We start from the raw sequence: 13963 nt of genomic DNA on the forward strand, positions 1-13963 counted from the left end.
TTGACTCTACTTATTTTTTTTCTCATTGAATTACTTCGAATGCTACAGAATGGGGAGCACTGACAGAACCAATTATGGCACTTACACTTATGAGAATATGGAGAGGGAGCCATACTGGCCATCAGAGAAGCTCCGAATTTCTATTACTGGAGCTAGTGGCTTCATTGCTTCCCACATTGCCAGAAGGTTGAAGAATGAAGACATTATATCATCGCTTCTGTCAATTGAGGTTGATTGTGTTCTTGATTGTGGAATTTAAGAAACTCTGATAGGCCATACACCCTTCATTCTGAATCTTAATGGAATAGGAGGTGGTGGAACCCTCTCCTCTGAATGAACAGCAGAGGTGAGCTTGCTCACACGCCGCCGCCTCCTATGTCCCATTTATGTAGGTGTGGCAGAGGCTGTTTGACGAGCAATTAATAGGTGATCCCAGCAAAGCATTGGAGCAGTTGAGGCTGCTATTGAGCTGATTTCCATGGCTGTTGAAATCCGTGGTAACGTAGTTATTACCAGCGAAGCTGTCGATAACAATGGAGAGAAAAAGAGGTATGAAATGAGCGAAGCTGTCGATAACGATGGAGAGAAAAAGAGGTATGAAATGGCCTCTCTGTTATTTGGTTTTGAAGGGTCACAATGGAGAAGGGTATAATAAGAACATCACAACACTTAAGGGCATTCCTTGTCTATAAGAAAATACGTAAATAAGCCACGTCAAATGCATCAAGCTCCGCCCGAATCCATGTCTCATCGGTGAACAATACGTAGAAACTAAGGATTTGATTCATTATTTATTGGCATGATCATGTTATTTAGAAGTGTAATTCCTTTAATAAATCCTCGTTTGCTCCTCCCTTTCTAAGTTGTAGTATGAGGCATCTTATCTTCTTCACCTCCATAAAAAATGTGAACTGGAGTAATCTCGGCAAATCTGACATGCCTCCAATGGTTCTTTTAACCGGGTATTGTTTCTTCCTCAGGTCGAATGTCACAGTGATCTTCCCGTTCTGGAACAAATTGATTAATTTCCAGAGCCAATATCACAATGACACATAGATAGGGAGAGTCAAAGAGCATAAGAGGTTGTTAAGAGTCTGATATCTTCAGAGTTCCGCTTCGGTAGAGGGTGATGCATTGGCGATTCTAGGAATTTGGTTTTTTTGCAAGAAAGTAGAACGATATAGTGCTCAACCAGGTGGCTTGAGCCTATCAATAGTAGTCAGTGTAGTGCTCCATGGTGCTTTTCACCGTTGTCAGGATGTCATTTGCCACGCTCGGCCATTAATGGTTTTTTTTCCTTTGAAAGCCAAGAGAGAAAGGGGAATGGGAAAAGAAATTTTTGTTCGATTTATAATGCAATATTACATTTTTATTTATTTTTGTTATTTGATGGATTATTATATTACAGAATTCAATACAATGTCGATTTTGATGATGCCCATAAATTGTTTGATGAAATGTTAAAAATGGATTTCATCTCTATACAAGGAATCTAGTTAAGAGATGAATTCTAAAATAAAAATACACTTAAGTTGAAGATACATCCAAACAATGTTCTCATTTTTAATAGTGCATTTTATATTCTTAGAATAAAAATGCATACAAAAACAACATTAATCAACTTAGCAACATATTTATTGTCTGCAAGCAAGTTCGCCACATTATCTTTAGCCCAATCATCCTAAGGTTCCAGGATAGAACTTCTTAGTATACGTTTGGTTCCGTAAACTTCTTGGTGCATGTATTGATTCTGGATAATTCCATAAAGAGACTTTCTATAGAACAATTATCCTAGCAGAATAACTGTTTGGTTACCTGATTTTTCCTGATAAACTGTTTGCTCACACTAAATCTGTCACTTGGATTCATCTTGAATCTGCCTAAAAAACGGTTTGGTTCCCATGTTTCTGTTAGTTGACCAATCTAAATTTCTGAACTATGTTTTGTATGTGTGTGTTATTCGTTTTGTTGCATGTAGCATCTCATTCCATTTAATTGAGTGCATCCCAATCCAACTTCAAAGGTCTTTCCAATATTGTCAATCTCTCTTTCATCCACCTCCTCACCTACTGCACCCTTGACTACAATGTATAGAACAAGATATAGACAGTTTGTTGCAACAACTTTTGGAAAATTTACGACAAAAGAATACCAAACACAACTTATATAGCATGTTATGACTCATGAGATGGTATAAAATGTTTTTCATTCATCAAGACATGAAATATAGCAAGAATGACAATGGAAAAACAAAGTAGAGCTCATCCATGAGACATTTATGAGACCAAGATCTATAAGGTTTGCAACATAGGAAAGCAAAGTATCCTACTATAATCCTTTGAAAATATTATAGCTAGGATTGGCAGTTCAGCTGCCAAGTTGACTTGTTCAAGAGAAGTTGGTATTGAAAATATCAAAAGGGTCTTAGTGGATTCGAACCACCATTTCCTGGGAACAAGCTTGAAACATGCTCATATTCCATGTGCTCTACCAATTTGAGCTAAAGACCCACAATAGAGTTTTATGAGTTCCTAACAGGAAGGTCAAAGTACAAAGAATAAATAAATAATTTCCAGTCAATATATGTACCATTTAGAATACCTTCTTCAGAAAATGGATTGCTAACTTAGAATAATATCAAAAGAAATGCAGCTTAAAGCTTGGTTAAGGAAAATCTATCCATCCTAAGATGCAGTGCAAGTACTTATGTAAGAGCATATATATATATATATATATATCATTGCACAACAAGACACATCTTTCATTACAGCCTATGTATCTGCAAGCCTCCAGCTCTAAACATAGTGTATTGCAACCTATAATAATAGTGTCAACTTGTGTCTTTAATAGCAAGTTGACACAAATGTTATCCCCTTTCAAGCTCTTATTATGGGAAACCTCCTGCACGTTTAGATGCAATCTCTTATCCCCTCTCAACTCCAAAACCTATATAACCCATACTTCCCACCCATCTTACGGAGTAGCAAAAGGAAAATTCTGGGTATTGAGTCTAAAGGGAGCAACTAACTAGCATTGAGCCATAACAGGATATGGTTCATCCAAAATCAATACATGTCATGATGTGCAAGATCATAAACCACATTTAGCCACTCCTTAAACAACAAGAAGAACAAAGCTCTGGTTTTAACCACACTTAGCCACTCTTCAAAAACCTCACCTTAACATAATACAAAAATAAAAGAATAAAAAGCTCTATACATGGGTGATCGTAACGCATTGCTTCATTTCTTCACCTTTAACTCCTCTCTTCTTCATTTGTCCCTTTCTGGTTCTTTAGACATAAAATTCCCTAGAGAAAGGTCCAACTATAATCTACAAGGACCACATTTAAGCTATAAAGCCTTGCAATACACTAAACAAAAGCTTGAGGATTCTCATACTGTAAACAAAATCTAGAGAAAAAAAAAAAAAAAAAAAAATGAACTACACTCCAATTCTTCAATCAGATGCTACCCAAAATACCACCCCCAAGTTCTCCACAAGATCCTACATGCTGGCCCCATTTGATTATAAAAATAATCTGTACTTCACTCTTTACATAGTCTCTTAAGTAATTAAGGGTAAAAATAGATGAAGACTAAATAATAGAGATAGAATGTTTAGCCTCCATTTGACTTATCTTTAGAGCACAATGAAAACCAAAAAAATCACCAGAAAAGCATCAGTTTCTTGATCAGCCAATTTGGACTTGAAAAATATAGGTTATACAAAAACAAGATTAGTATTAGTGACGAAAGTTCTAGCGTTCGACAAGATATTGCAATTTTAGAGCAGAACGCAATTGCAATTTTGAGAGATTGCAAGAAAAGATTCAAGAAGTTCAAATGCTTCCCAAACTTTAAACAATTTACTAAGAATACCATGTATGGATTCAAACAGGGATACAAAATATATCATTTGGAGAAGAGGTAAACAGACAAGAATCTTAAGGACATATTAACAAAGTGAAGAGGAGGAAAAGACCTTCTGAACAATCAGCTCACGTTGACTTCCTTTATCCGAAGCTGGTGCCCCCGATATCATCACCTTCAGTGGTTGGCGAATCAAAATTTTTGCCCTTAATGCCTGCGAGAAAACCAACAATAAGCACTTCAAAGTTCTAATGAACCATATTGGAAATTCTTCAGATTCCAGAAGAAAATTTTAGAACCTGAAATGTATGAGTTCTCCTCAGATGAGTATTCAAAGAGAATCCCGAGGATGGGAGAGGAAAGGAAAGAGGAATCGAAAGGGGGAGAGAGGATGGATGGTGACAGGACGTTGAGAGGGGTAAAACCTACTCTAGATTAATGGTCTCTAGAAACTTGCAGGTTTTGAATTAGTTAGGGTTTTGCCCTAATATTTGATCTCTCATAAATTGTAAGTTTCAGAGAAGAAAACCAAAGCTTGATATCGTCGCTAGCAAGTTTCGATGGTGAGGCTTTGCTCTCAAGAAAGAACCACTCTACAGTAAGAATGATGACTTGGGGAAGACGAAGAACACCTTAGGTATCTATCGCAATGGTGACTATCGAATGGGGTTGAAATCGTCTGCAATTCCGACTTCGTATAATTCCATGTAATACCACCTTCAAACGATTATACGTATATTAATACCAATACAATGGTCCAGATCTGGTACAACTAATAAAACATTAAATCAATGAAGATATATTTAAATCATATCTGGACCATTGCATTGGTATCAATACACGTGTCACCCCTGAAGGTGGTATTGCACGAAATTGTATAAGATCGAAATTGCAGACGATTTTTTTCCTTTTCGAATGGAAAAGAGAGATTTTGGAAATTAGATAGAGATGATTCTATTGCTTCGCTTCAGCTAGAATATTTATAGGGTGGGTGGATTTAGGTGGTTCAAAGTTTTTTTTTTTTTTTTTTAGTAAAGGTAGTTCAAAGTTGAGATTACCTATCTAGCTAAACTCCCCCATAAATCACATTTACCTTTAAAACATTATTCTATTGGGTTACATACTTTCAAGTGGAATCAACTAAAGTGTCTAAAACGACTCTCTCCGTCTTTTGACGTGATGTTTATCTCCGTCATCCCTTACGGCTCCTAGTTCCTTTCATCTCCCTGATATCCTTCTCACGATTTCCCTTGCTGTTTAATTCACCTTCCCTTCCTATGGGGGACCATCCACAGCGCCTTCTTCTCGCCCATACCGATACTTCCCCTCTCACAACGCCCCCAGCTACGGAATCCTCTCAGCCAAGACCAGACCAGGAAGATACCTCTACTCAATCAGTTGATGAGTTTCTCCTTCTGGATGATGAAGTGGAAGATCGGCTATCGGAATCATGGGCTACTACCTTGGTAGGGTTTGTTCTTGAAGGAAACAGATACCGTAAACAAGCGTTAACTGAAGGCCTTGTTAATGCTTGGAATCTCAAATTTGGACTGGAGGTCTCCACCATAGATCAGAATCACTTTCTATTCCAATTCCAACATCGGATTGATATGGAAAATGTCCTCGCTGAAGAACCTTGGACTGTTGCAGGAAACTTAATCATCCTTGAATCTTGGAACCCAGAACAGAGATGGCAGTTCTGCAATGCATCCTTCTGGGTACAGTTTTACTCCTCAACTCTGGACCTGCTCGATATCAACCTGGGTCGGCGATACGCAACTCAAATTGGTTCTCCTACGAAGATCATGCTTATACGGGGTACCCAAGGCGGTCATCGGCAACATTATCTCCGTGCCAGAGTTAAGATTGATATTCGGAAGCCCCTTCGCTCTATTATTCCGATCCGGCTTCGCAATGGGCTTGAAAACACCATTCAGGTGAAGTATGAGCGCTTGCCTCTATTTGTTTTATCTGTGGTAGAATAGGACAATGATGAATCCAGATGTCCTGAGGTGTTCCTTGCATCCGCTGGCCAAGATGGTCATAACCCCATCACACCCAAACGCCGCCTTGGGAATGATATCAGAGGATACTCCCGGTAGACTTATTGACTTGGCCAGCTCGGCCATTATCTTACCGGATACTATCCCACAAGCCAATCTATTGGCTAACCTAAATCACCGGAATCCTACCACCCCGATGAACCAGTGTACCGGAGTTGAGGAAGATGCCCCCTCCCATACCCTCCATCCACCTCATCTACGCACATGCGCGCCTCCATGGTCCCCATCATACACTTGGCTAGAAATAACTCTCCCACTCGTCAGAGCACAAACGAATCAGCCAATCCACACCAATTGAGAGAATCTTCGTACACCCAATTCCACGGTCCTTTGCAATTTAGCTACTAACAGGATCATCATGGATGGATTTGGCTCGACTGTGGCGCAACACAGTATTGGGTGCATCCAAATGCTTAGAATCACCTTGGGCCGTGTGTGATCGTCTTAGGGGGTGTTTGGTTCGGTAAATCTTTAGGATAACATTTTTTAGAATGATAATTCTTAATTTTTGGAGCTGTTTGGTTCCACTAGATTGACCCTCATAAGTGAGCACCCTATTTTCCATGAATGATCATATTACAAAGGATGTGTTTCAAATCTGAGTTTACCTCAACACTTAAACTCAGATTTGAGCAACCTTTTTACCACCCAATATAAAAGGAAAAAGCGGAAAGAAGTTCTCTACGGAAGCCAATATCTCAACCCGCAAGAAACATGTACTAGTCTCAAGGTAGGGGTGTCAATTCCTAAATCGAACCGGTAAAATCGATCGGACCAAACCGATAAGAACACAGATCGAATCGAACCGAAGCCTTATTGGTTCGGTTCGGTTCGGTTCGGTTTGGAGTATTGCAACCCCAAAATCAAACCGAACTACACCGAAAACCGGATGAACCCGAAACCAAATCGAAACCGGTTCAAAACCCAGATCGAAACTGAAACCAAACCTGTAAGAAACCGAAACACTCCAAAATTCATTAAAAAAATCAAAATTTGCATAGTTTTGTATATATTTGTATGGAAAGTCAGAATCCAAACTGGATCAAAAACCAAAACCAACCCGATTACAAATCGATTTAAGAAACCGAAACCAAACCGCACTGAAACCAAAACCAAATCGAAACCGGAATTTCCTTATTGGTTCGGTTTCAGTTTCAGCTTTCCCACACCGAAACCGACTCAACCCAGACCGAAACCGAGCCAGACCGACCGATTGACACCCCTACCTCAAGGCAACTAAACGATTTTTCAGAAAGAAACATTATTCAGAAGAATGTCTATCAAAAGATTGACATTCATATCCAATGTATAAACCATTTGATTTACCGAACCAAACGCCCACTTAAGCTCCATGTCAAAGCGTTTTTGACAAAATGCGCATCGAACACTATATTACGCCACAGAAGAGCTCAATCTGAATCATCATCGGGCCATGCGATCAAAATCACCCTTCTCCTGCCATTTCTGCTAACTCGATAACGCCTGATACCTTGTCCCATTTCAGTAACCTAACTCCTACCCTGCCAGCACATACCCTCCAAAATCCTGACACTGCCCAAGCACTCCTCACCCTTTTGCCGACTCTCTCAAATATATCCATTACTGGACCCACAAACCGGCCCACAGAATTGGGCCTTACCGTTCTCCCTCACCACCACTTCTCTATAACTAGTCAATTTATCCCTCAGCCCAAGCCCATCATGGACCCTATTTCTCTACCTGACCTAACATCCTTGAACCAAACCCAGGCTGATATCTTTCAATGTCACATAGCTGATCCTGTCTCAAACGTTGTTAACCCCATCAATCTACCAACCCACACTCACCTACCTGAACCTTCTCCAAATACACTCACTCCATCCCTAAACACTGGTTGACTCCGCCCTGCCCCATTTCTGGTTCATGCTTCTGAAGTCATAAAACAGAAAAAAAGCCCGTCGAGCCAGACCATATCCTACCCCAACCAACCAGATTGGTGATTCCTCTTCTTCCTCTCTGCATTTTTTAATGCAACACCCTGTGGGGCCTAGGGAGTAGCCCCATGGGGAATCATGAAAATATTAAGTTGGAATTGCCAAGGATTGGGAGGTTCCTTGACAATTCGATCTCTATGTAACCTCTTAAAGAAGGATAAACCAGACATATGATTTCTCATGGAAACAAAATGTGCACTTCATAAGCTCCAACAGCTACAGAAGAAAATTGGCATGGACTCAGTTTATGGGGTGGACTCTCGTAACTTATCTGAAGGCCTGAGACTCTTTTGGCAAAAGCATGTTCAAGTGAGAATTCTATTTGCTGATTCGCATATTATTGATACTGAAATTCATCATATGAATGCACAGTTTTTCCTTATATGTGTTTATGGAGAACCAAATAGAGGTAATAAACATTTGGTCTGGAACAAATTGAGGAATATAGGAGCTAACCGAGCTACAGATTGGCTTTGCCTTGGAGATTTTAATTCCATCCCATCTTGGCGGGAGAAGGCGGGAAGCAATAGAAATGGTGAGAGGGATATCCAGTTGTTTCGAGATATGATAAATGATTGTGCTCTTTGTGACCTTGGCAGCAAAGGACCTTCTTTTACTTGGAACAACAAAAGAGGTGGAGCTGCAAGCAAACATCCGTGTTCGTTTAGATCGGGCCTTTGCTAATCAAGCTTGGATCTGCAACTTTATTGACACAGCTGTCTTTGTTCGGTCTACTGTTGGATCTGATCATCTCCCTCTCTTAGTAGACACTGAAGGAGGAAAAATAATGGACCCTGCCCCTTTCGGTTTGAAATTATGTGGATGAGAGATGAGGATTGCAAGAATGCAGCGAAAGAAGCCTGGTCCAAGCAATGTGATGGACTGCCTCGGATGCTCTGCACTTGAAACAGAAAAATTGTAGATTGGTCTACAAGAAATGGAACTCTAGAATATTTGGGAATCTACAAACTAATATTTCCAACCTTAAAGAGGATCTTGAACATATCATGGGGCTTCCACCAACTGCGTTTTCTCAAAGTCGATTGAATGACATCTCTTCTAAGCTTGCTAATGAACTTTTAAAAGAAGAAGACTTCTGGAAACAAAAGTCGAGGAACAATTGGCTGAAGAGTGGTGATCTCAGCACCTCCTTCTTTCACGCATCTGCCATTCAACGACAGCAAATCAATAAGATCCTCAAACTCAAGGAGGCCACCGGTGTTTGGACTACTTCTCAATCTGAAATCAAAGAAGAGATACTTTCCTACTGCCAGAATACCTACACCACAGAAGGCATCAACATGGATTCCCTTCAACATACTTTGAGCTGCATTTCTCCTTCAGTAACAGAGGATATGAACAACTCTCTCTGTAGAATTCCTGATTTGGAGGAGGTTAAGGGAGCTTTATTTGCTATGAAACCAAATAAATCCCCAGGTATAGATGGTATGCCCCCTATTTTCTTTCAAACTTTTTGGGATCTAACTCATGTTGTACTCTACGGCTTTGTGACTGAGTTTTTTCATACCAAGTCTCTTCCCCCCCAATTCAACAGAACCATTGTATGTCTAATTCCAAAGAAAAATTGCCCTGAAATGGTGGACGATTTCAGGCCGATCAGTTTATGTGGTGTAGCTTTTAAAATCATATCCAAAATCATGGCATTTTGCCTTCAAGCTGTGCTTCTTTGCATTGTTGATCCTCCTCAATCAGCTTTTGTACAAGGGCGATCAATCTTGGATAATGTTTTTATGGCCCCACAAAGTTTATCATTACATAAGAGGGAGAAAGAAAGGAAAGAAAAGTTTTGTTGCACTAAACCTGGGCATCCGCAAAGCCTACGATAGGCTGGAGTGGAAATTCATAGAGAAGGTCCTTATTCAGCTTGGATTCCATGGAGATTGGGTTCAGATGGTTATGGCAGGCATCACATCTGTTTCCTTTTGTTACCTCATAAATGGTTCTCTTTGTGGAAATATTTCCCCTACCCGAGGAATCAGACAAGGGGACCCTCTCTCCCCGGCCATCTTCACGATATGCTCCCAAGCATTATGCTCGATCTTATCTTCTGCCCATAACAGTAACCTTATTAAAGGGATAAGAGTTAAGAACAGATCTCCTCCGGTCTCCCATCTGCTCTTTGCCGATGATTGTGTACTATCATCTGAAATGAAGCTCGATCAGATCCACAACCTCAAAAGATGCATTGACCTATTCTGTAGTGCAAGTGGTCAATCTATAAACAAGCAGAAATCGATGCTCACTTTCAGCCCCAATACTCCACCCAGGTTTAAGAGATGGTTCTCTCGCTTTCTTCAAATCAAATACAGTGATGGCCCTCAAAAGTATCTTGGACTCCTGCTAGAATTTGGCATGAATAAATCTTCTCTCTTCAATGATATAAGGGACAAATCTGTCAAAAGGATTCAGGGGTGGAAAGAGAAGCTCTTAACTCCAGCTGGTAAGGAAATCCTTCTCAAATCTATTACTTCTTCCCTATCTAATTATGCTGCAATGCACTTCAAACTCCCTCAAGCACACCATGAGTTCATCTGAAAAGCTTCTGCCAAGTTCTTTTGAGGACAAGGAACAAATGATTCTAAAATCCAATGGATTTCCTGGGATAGAATCTGTCGATCTAAATCAAGAGGAGGTCTTAGATTTAAACATTCTAAACTTCAGAACATGGCCCTTCTAGCTAAAGCAGCTTGGAACTTGTGGAAACATCCAGAGTCTTGGTGGGCTGAACATATGAGAGCTATTTACTTTACCAACTCTGATTTTCTATCAACAAGAATAGGAAATCGGCCCTCATGGGCATGGAGAAGTTTGATGTTAGGAAGATCTGTTTTAGAAAAAGGTCTTATATGGAGTATTGGCACAGGATGTAAGGTCCAACTTTGGGGAGATCAATGGGTCCCGTATTTGAAGAATTTCATACTTCAATTCCAACCTCTCCCATGCTACCCCTTACGCTTGGTCTCTGATATCATTGACCTAGTGAATAGATGTTGGAGATCAAATTTGCTCGACCAATGGTTTGCTCCTTCGGATGCGGATGCTATTAGGAAAATCAGTCTGGGTCTAATTCCAAGGGATGACACTCAGCTTTGGGGAGGCTCCCGTACAGGTATTTTTTTTAGTTAAGTCTGCCTTCCTTCTTTTATCAAATCACAAAGAAGAGGAAGAAGCTAGTAGGGGATCAACTTCACACCATTCTTTTAGAGCAAACATCCCTTCGAAAACTTGGAATTTCATATGGAATAGTCGTACTCTCCCAAAAATTCGATCCTTCATTTGGCGTGCACATGCTAATAGAGTGGCATTTGCTGAAGGACTCAATCGTAGACAAGTTCCTATGGATCCATCATGTACAAGATGTGGGGTTGCTTCTGAGTTTATTGATCACATGATTCTCCATTGCCTGTTTGCCAACGTAGTTTGGTTTGATTCATCTCTCTCACACCTCATCCCTGATGACCCCTCTCTAACCATTCCATCATGGATCCAATCATGGTAATGCTTAAGCTCTCATGAAAAAATTTCAGGTAAGAGGAACTTTAGCCTCTGTACTTTCATTATTTGGAATATATGGTTGGCGCGAAATGAGTTCATCTTCAAAAAGGAGTGTTGGTCCCCTGTTGAGGTCATTCTCAAAGCTGAAGCTTCATTCAGTGAGTTCAGTAATGCTACCGGTGTCTCTGAAAATAGAAATATGACTACCGGTGTTCATGCTCCCTAGATCAAACATATTGGGAGTTTCTTCCCTCCTCAAGGTGTGATTAAATCAATTTGGATGCATCTTTTATCAAGGAATCCTATTTAGGTGCTTTAGGATTTATTATTCGAGACGACTCTAGAACTCCCATTATGGCGGTATCTGAACCAATCAAGATGCTTTCAATTATTTGTGGTAAAGCTGAAGCTCTTAGAGATGCAGTTCTTACTTCTATCAGTTTGGGTTTCTTTAGGTTCATGGTGGAGTGTGACAACTCGGTAGTAATCCAGTGCCTTAAGGATCCATCTGCCCATGCTCCTATAGAGATCAAGCCTATCATTGAGGACATATATCTTTCATTTGTGCACCTCCCATGGATGTCTCTTTTCATCATATTCCAAGGACAACTAACAATATTGTCACACCCCATTCACACAGAACCGGACCGGTGATAGGGTTAACTCCGGTTAACCCAAACCTGCCAGGATCATTTGACATAGTATCTAACCACAGCATACACACAACTAAGAAAATGTTCAATAGTTCAGCGGAAGACTTAATTTACCTGTAAATATCCCAATATACTTGATACCCAAATTGTAGTATATAGTTAAGTACATGTGGGCCCGCAGGCATGATATTTACACAAAAAGAATACAATTTACATATCAAGTACACAAAAGGGATCATCAAAAGAATCATAAAGTAACCCTGTATGGAGTCACTGCTGTGGTCCCACAGCACAACCCTCACACGTGCAATCCGTGCCGTGTCCATAGTCCTCGGGGAACCACCAATCCTCCTCGGGGAATTCCACTGTGGGGCCCGACCCTTGATCCTCAGGCTGGTGACCTACAAAATCATCTAAAAGAGGTGCACAAGTGGGATGAGCTCACTAGCTCAGTAAGTGAAAAGAATGACCACACAACAGTCCACACAACAATCACAACCATATGCACTATATGCTATGCAATTCATTTTAATCACATCCATCTAAACAACATTACTAAGTCTTGGGTTTAGTGTTACTACAACTACAGTGCGCGTATACTCTGGGTACGAGCCGCGAACTCCATCCCACGATACGCCCATAGGGCTGTCGGAGAAGGCCCACCGTGAGTACTCGAAAAAATAAAACATGTCGACCACCGGCTCTCAACATAAAGTAAATGATTGAAATTAAAGGTACTGACTCCAGCAATTTAAAAGCAGTACGATTGACCCTCTTGAATATACCACCGGGGTTGCCAACTGTCCTAATGACCAGCCGGGCGTATGTCTAACCGCCACAGTGACCCGACAACCGCGACCACTGCTTCCCCCCAAATGGTAACCCAACACCTCAACCCCTGTTGGGAAGGGTCGTAGCACGGGAAGATGTTAATCCTAAACCGCATGCTCCTATATGATATAGTACGATTGCATAGTGCCACCGCGTCCCATTCCACGGGCCACCAATGCACTCGTTTTCAAGCCGACTACGGCATCTAGTCTAATAATGCATTGTGCACAATGATGTCATCATTCATCATATAATCACATCATCATTTGACATTGAGAAAATAAACACAACACACATGTCATAATAATATGAAGATAGCTAAGCTAGATATAATTTGCATGATGACATGGCTAATCTCGATACAATTTAATGAATACCAAATAAGCCTTAAAATAAGGCCAAATGTCCTCTCCCCACTTACCAATTGGGTACAAAGACTCACGCCCGGTACGGGTGAGATCCGGCGCAAGAAACACGAACTTTGGTGAACCTATCATAAGTGAATGGGATTAGCATTTCACCACTTTGGGGTCAAAACTAACAAGATTTGATGACAAAATCACATTTAGAATCATAAAATAAGGGTGCACGTCCGTTTTGGGTCCATTCGGAAGTAAAAATCACGTTTGGGATCCTCTTGGGTGGGTCGGACAGCCCACCTGTCATGGCCCACCTGTCTTCTCAGGTGGGCGGGTCGGCCCATCGGTCGGTCTGTCGGTCTCGTCCCACCGGTCCTAGCCGAGGGCCTACCCTTTCAGGCGGGTGCCCTCAGGCGGGCCATTTGGCCCACCGGTCTCGGCAAAAAAATGTCATTTTCCCTTAAAACCTTCCCCAACCTTTGGGGAATCAAATGGGACTTTTTCAAACCCATTTTTCACACATTCAAGGTCTCATAAGATGATTCTAATCTAGATCTAAGTTAGATTTAAGGATTGAAAAGCCATCTTACCTTCTTTGCTTAAGAACTCTTTCAAAACCCCAAAATCACTTCTTAGCTCAAGAAATCGCCAATGCTTCTCCAATCTTGTAAACACTTTTTCAAATCCTTCAAAATC

General features: G+C 40.7%; 1 protein-coding gene and 1 long non-coding RNA gene across 2 annotated transcripts; both read left to right on the plus strand.

Moving 5' to 3' along the window:
* Positions 1 to 1435, plus strand: LOC122078150. Its single transcript, XR_006139981.1, has 2 exons — positions 1 to 594; positions 981 to 1435. It is a non-coding gene; the product is annotated as an uncharacterized LOC122078150 (long non-coding RNA).
* Positions 1436 to 4876: 3441 nt separating this feature from the next.
* LOC122078762 lies at positions 4877 to 9528 on the plus strand. The gene is made up of 2 exons (XM_042644882.1): positions 4877 to 5809; positions 8508 to 9528. The coding sequence occupies exons 1-2, from the start codon at positions 5150 to 5152 to the stop codon at positions 8574 to 8576; spliced, it is 729 nt and encodes a 242-aa protein (XP_042500816.1). The 5' UTR covers positions 4877 to 5149; the 3' UTR covers positions 8577 to 9528.
* Positions 9529 to 13963: the final 4435 nt, after the last annotated feature.

This window comes from Macadamia integrifolia, chromosome 5, assembly GCF_013358625.1.
Source record: "Macadamia integrifolia cultivar HAES 741 chromosome 5, SCU_Mint_v3, whole genome shotgun sequence".
Taxonomy (NCBI): domain Eukaryota; kingdom Viridiplantae; phylum Streptophyta; class Magnoliopsida; order Proteales; family Proteaceae; genus Macadamia; species Macadamia integrifolia.

Bases quoted from the DNA above. Each gene is read 5' to 3' on its own strand.
- LOC122078762 (XM_042644882.1), top strand. From the start codon at position 5,150: ATGGGGGACCATCCACAGCGCCTTCTTCTCGCCCATACCGATACTTCC. The intron at 5,810-8,507 runs GTGAAGTATGAG...TGACCTTGGCAG, and splicing joins GGCTTGAAAACACCATTCAG to CAAAGGACCTTCTTTTACTT.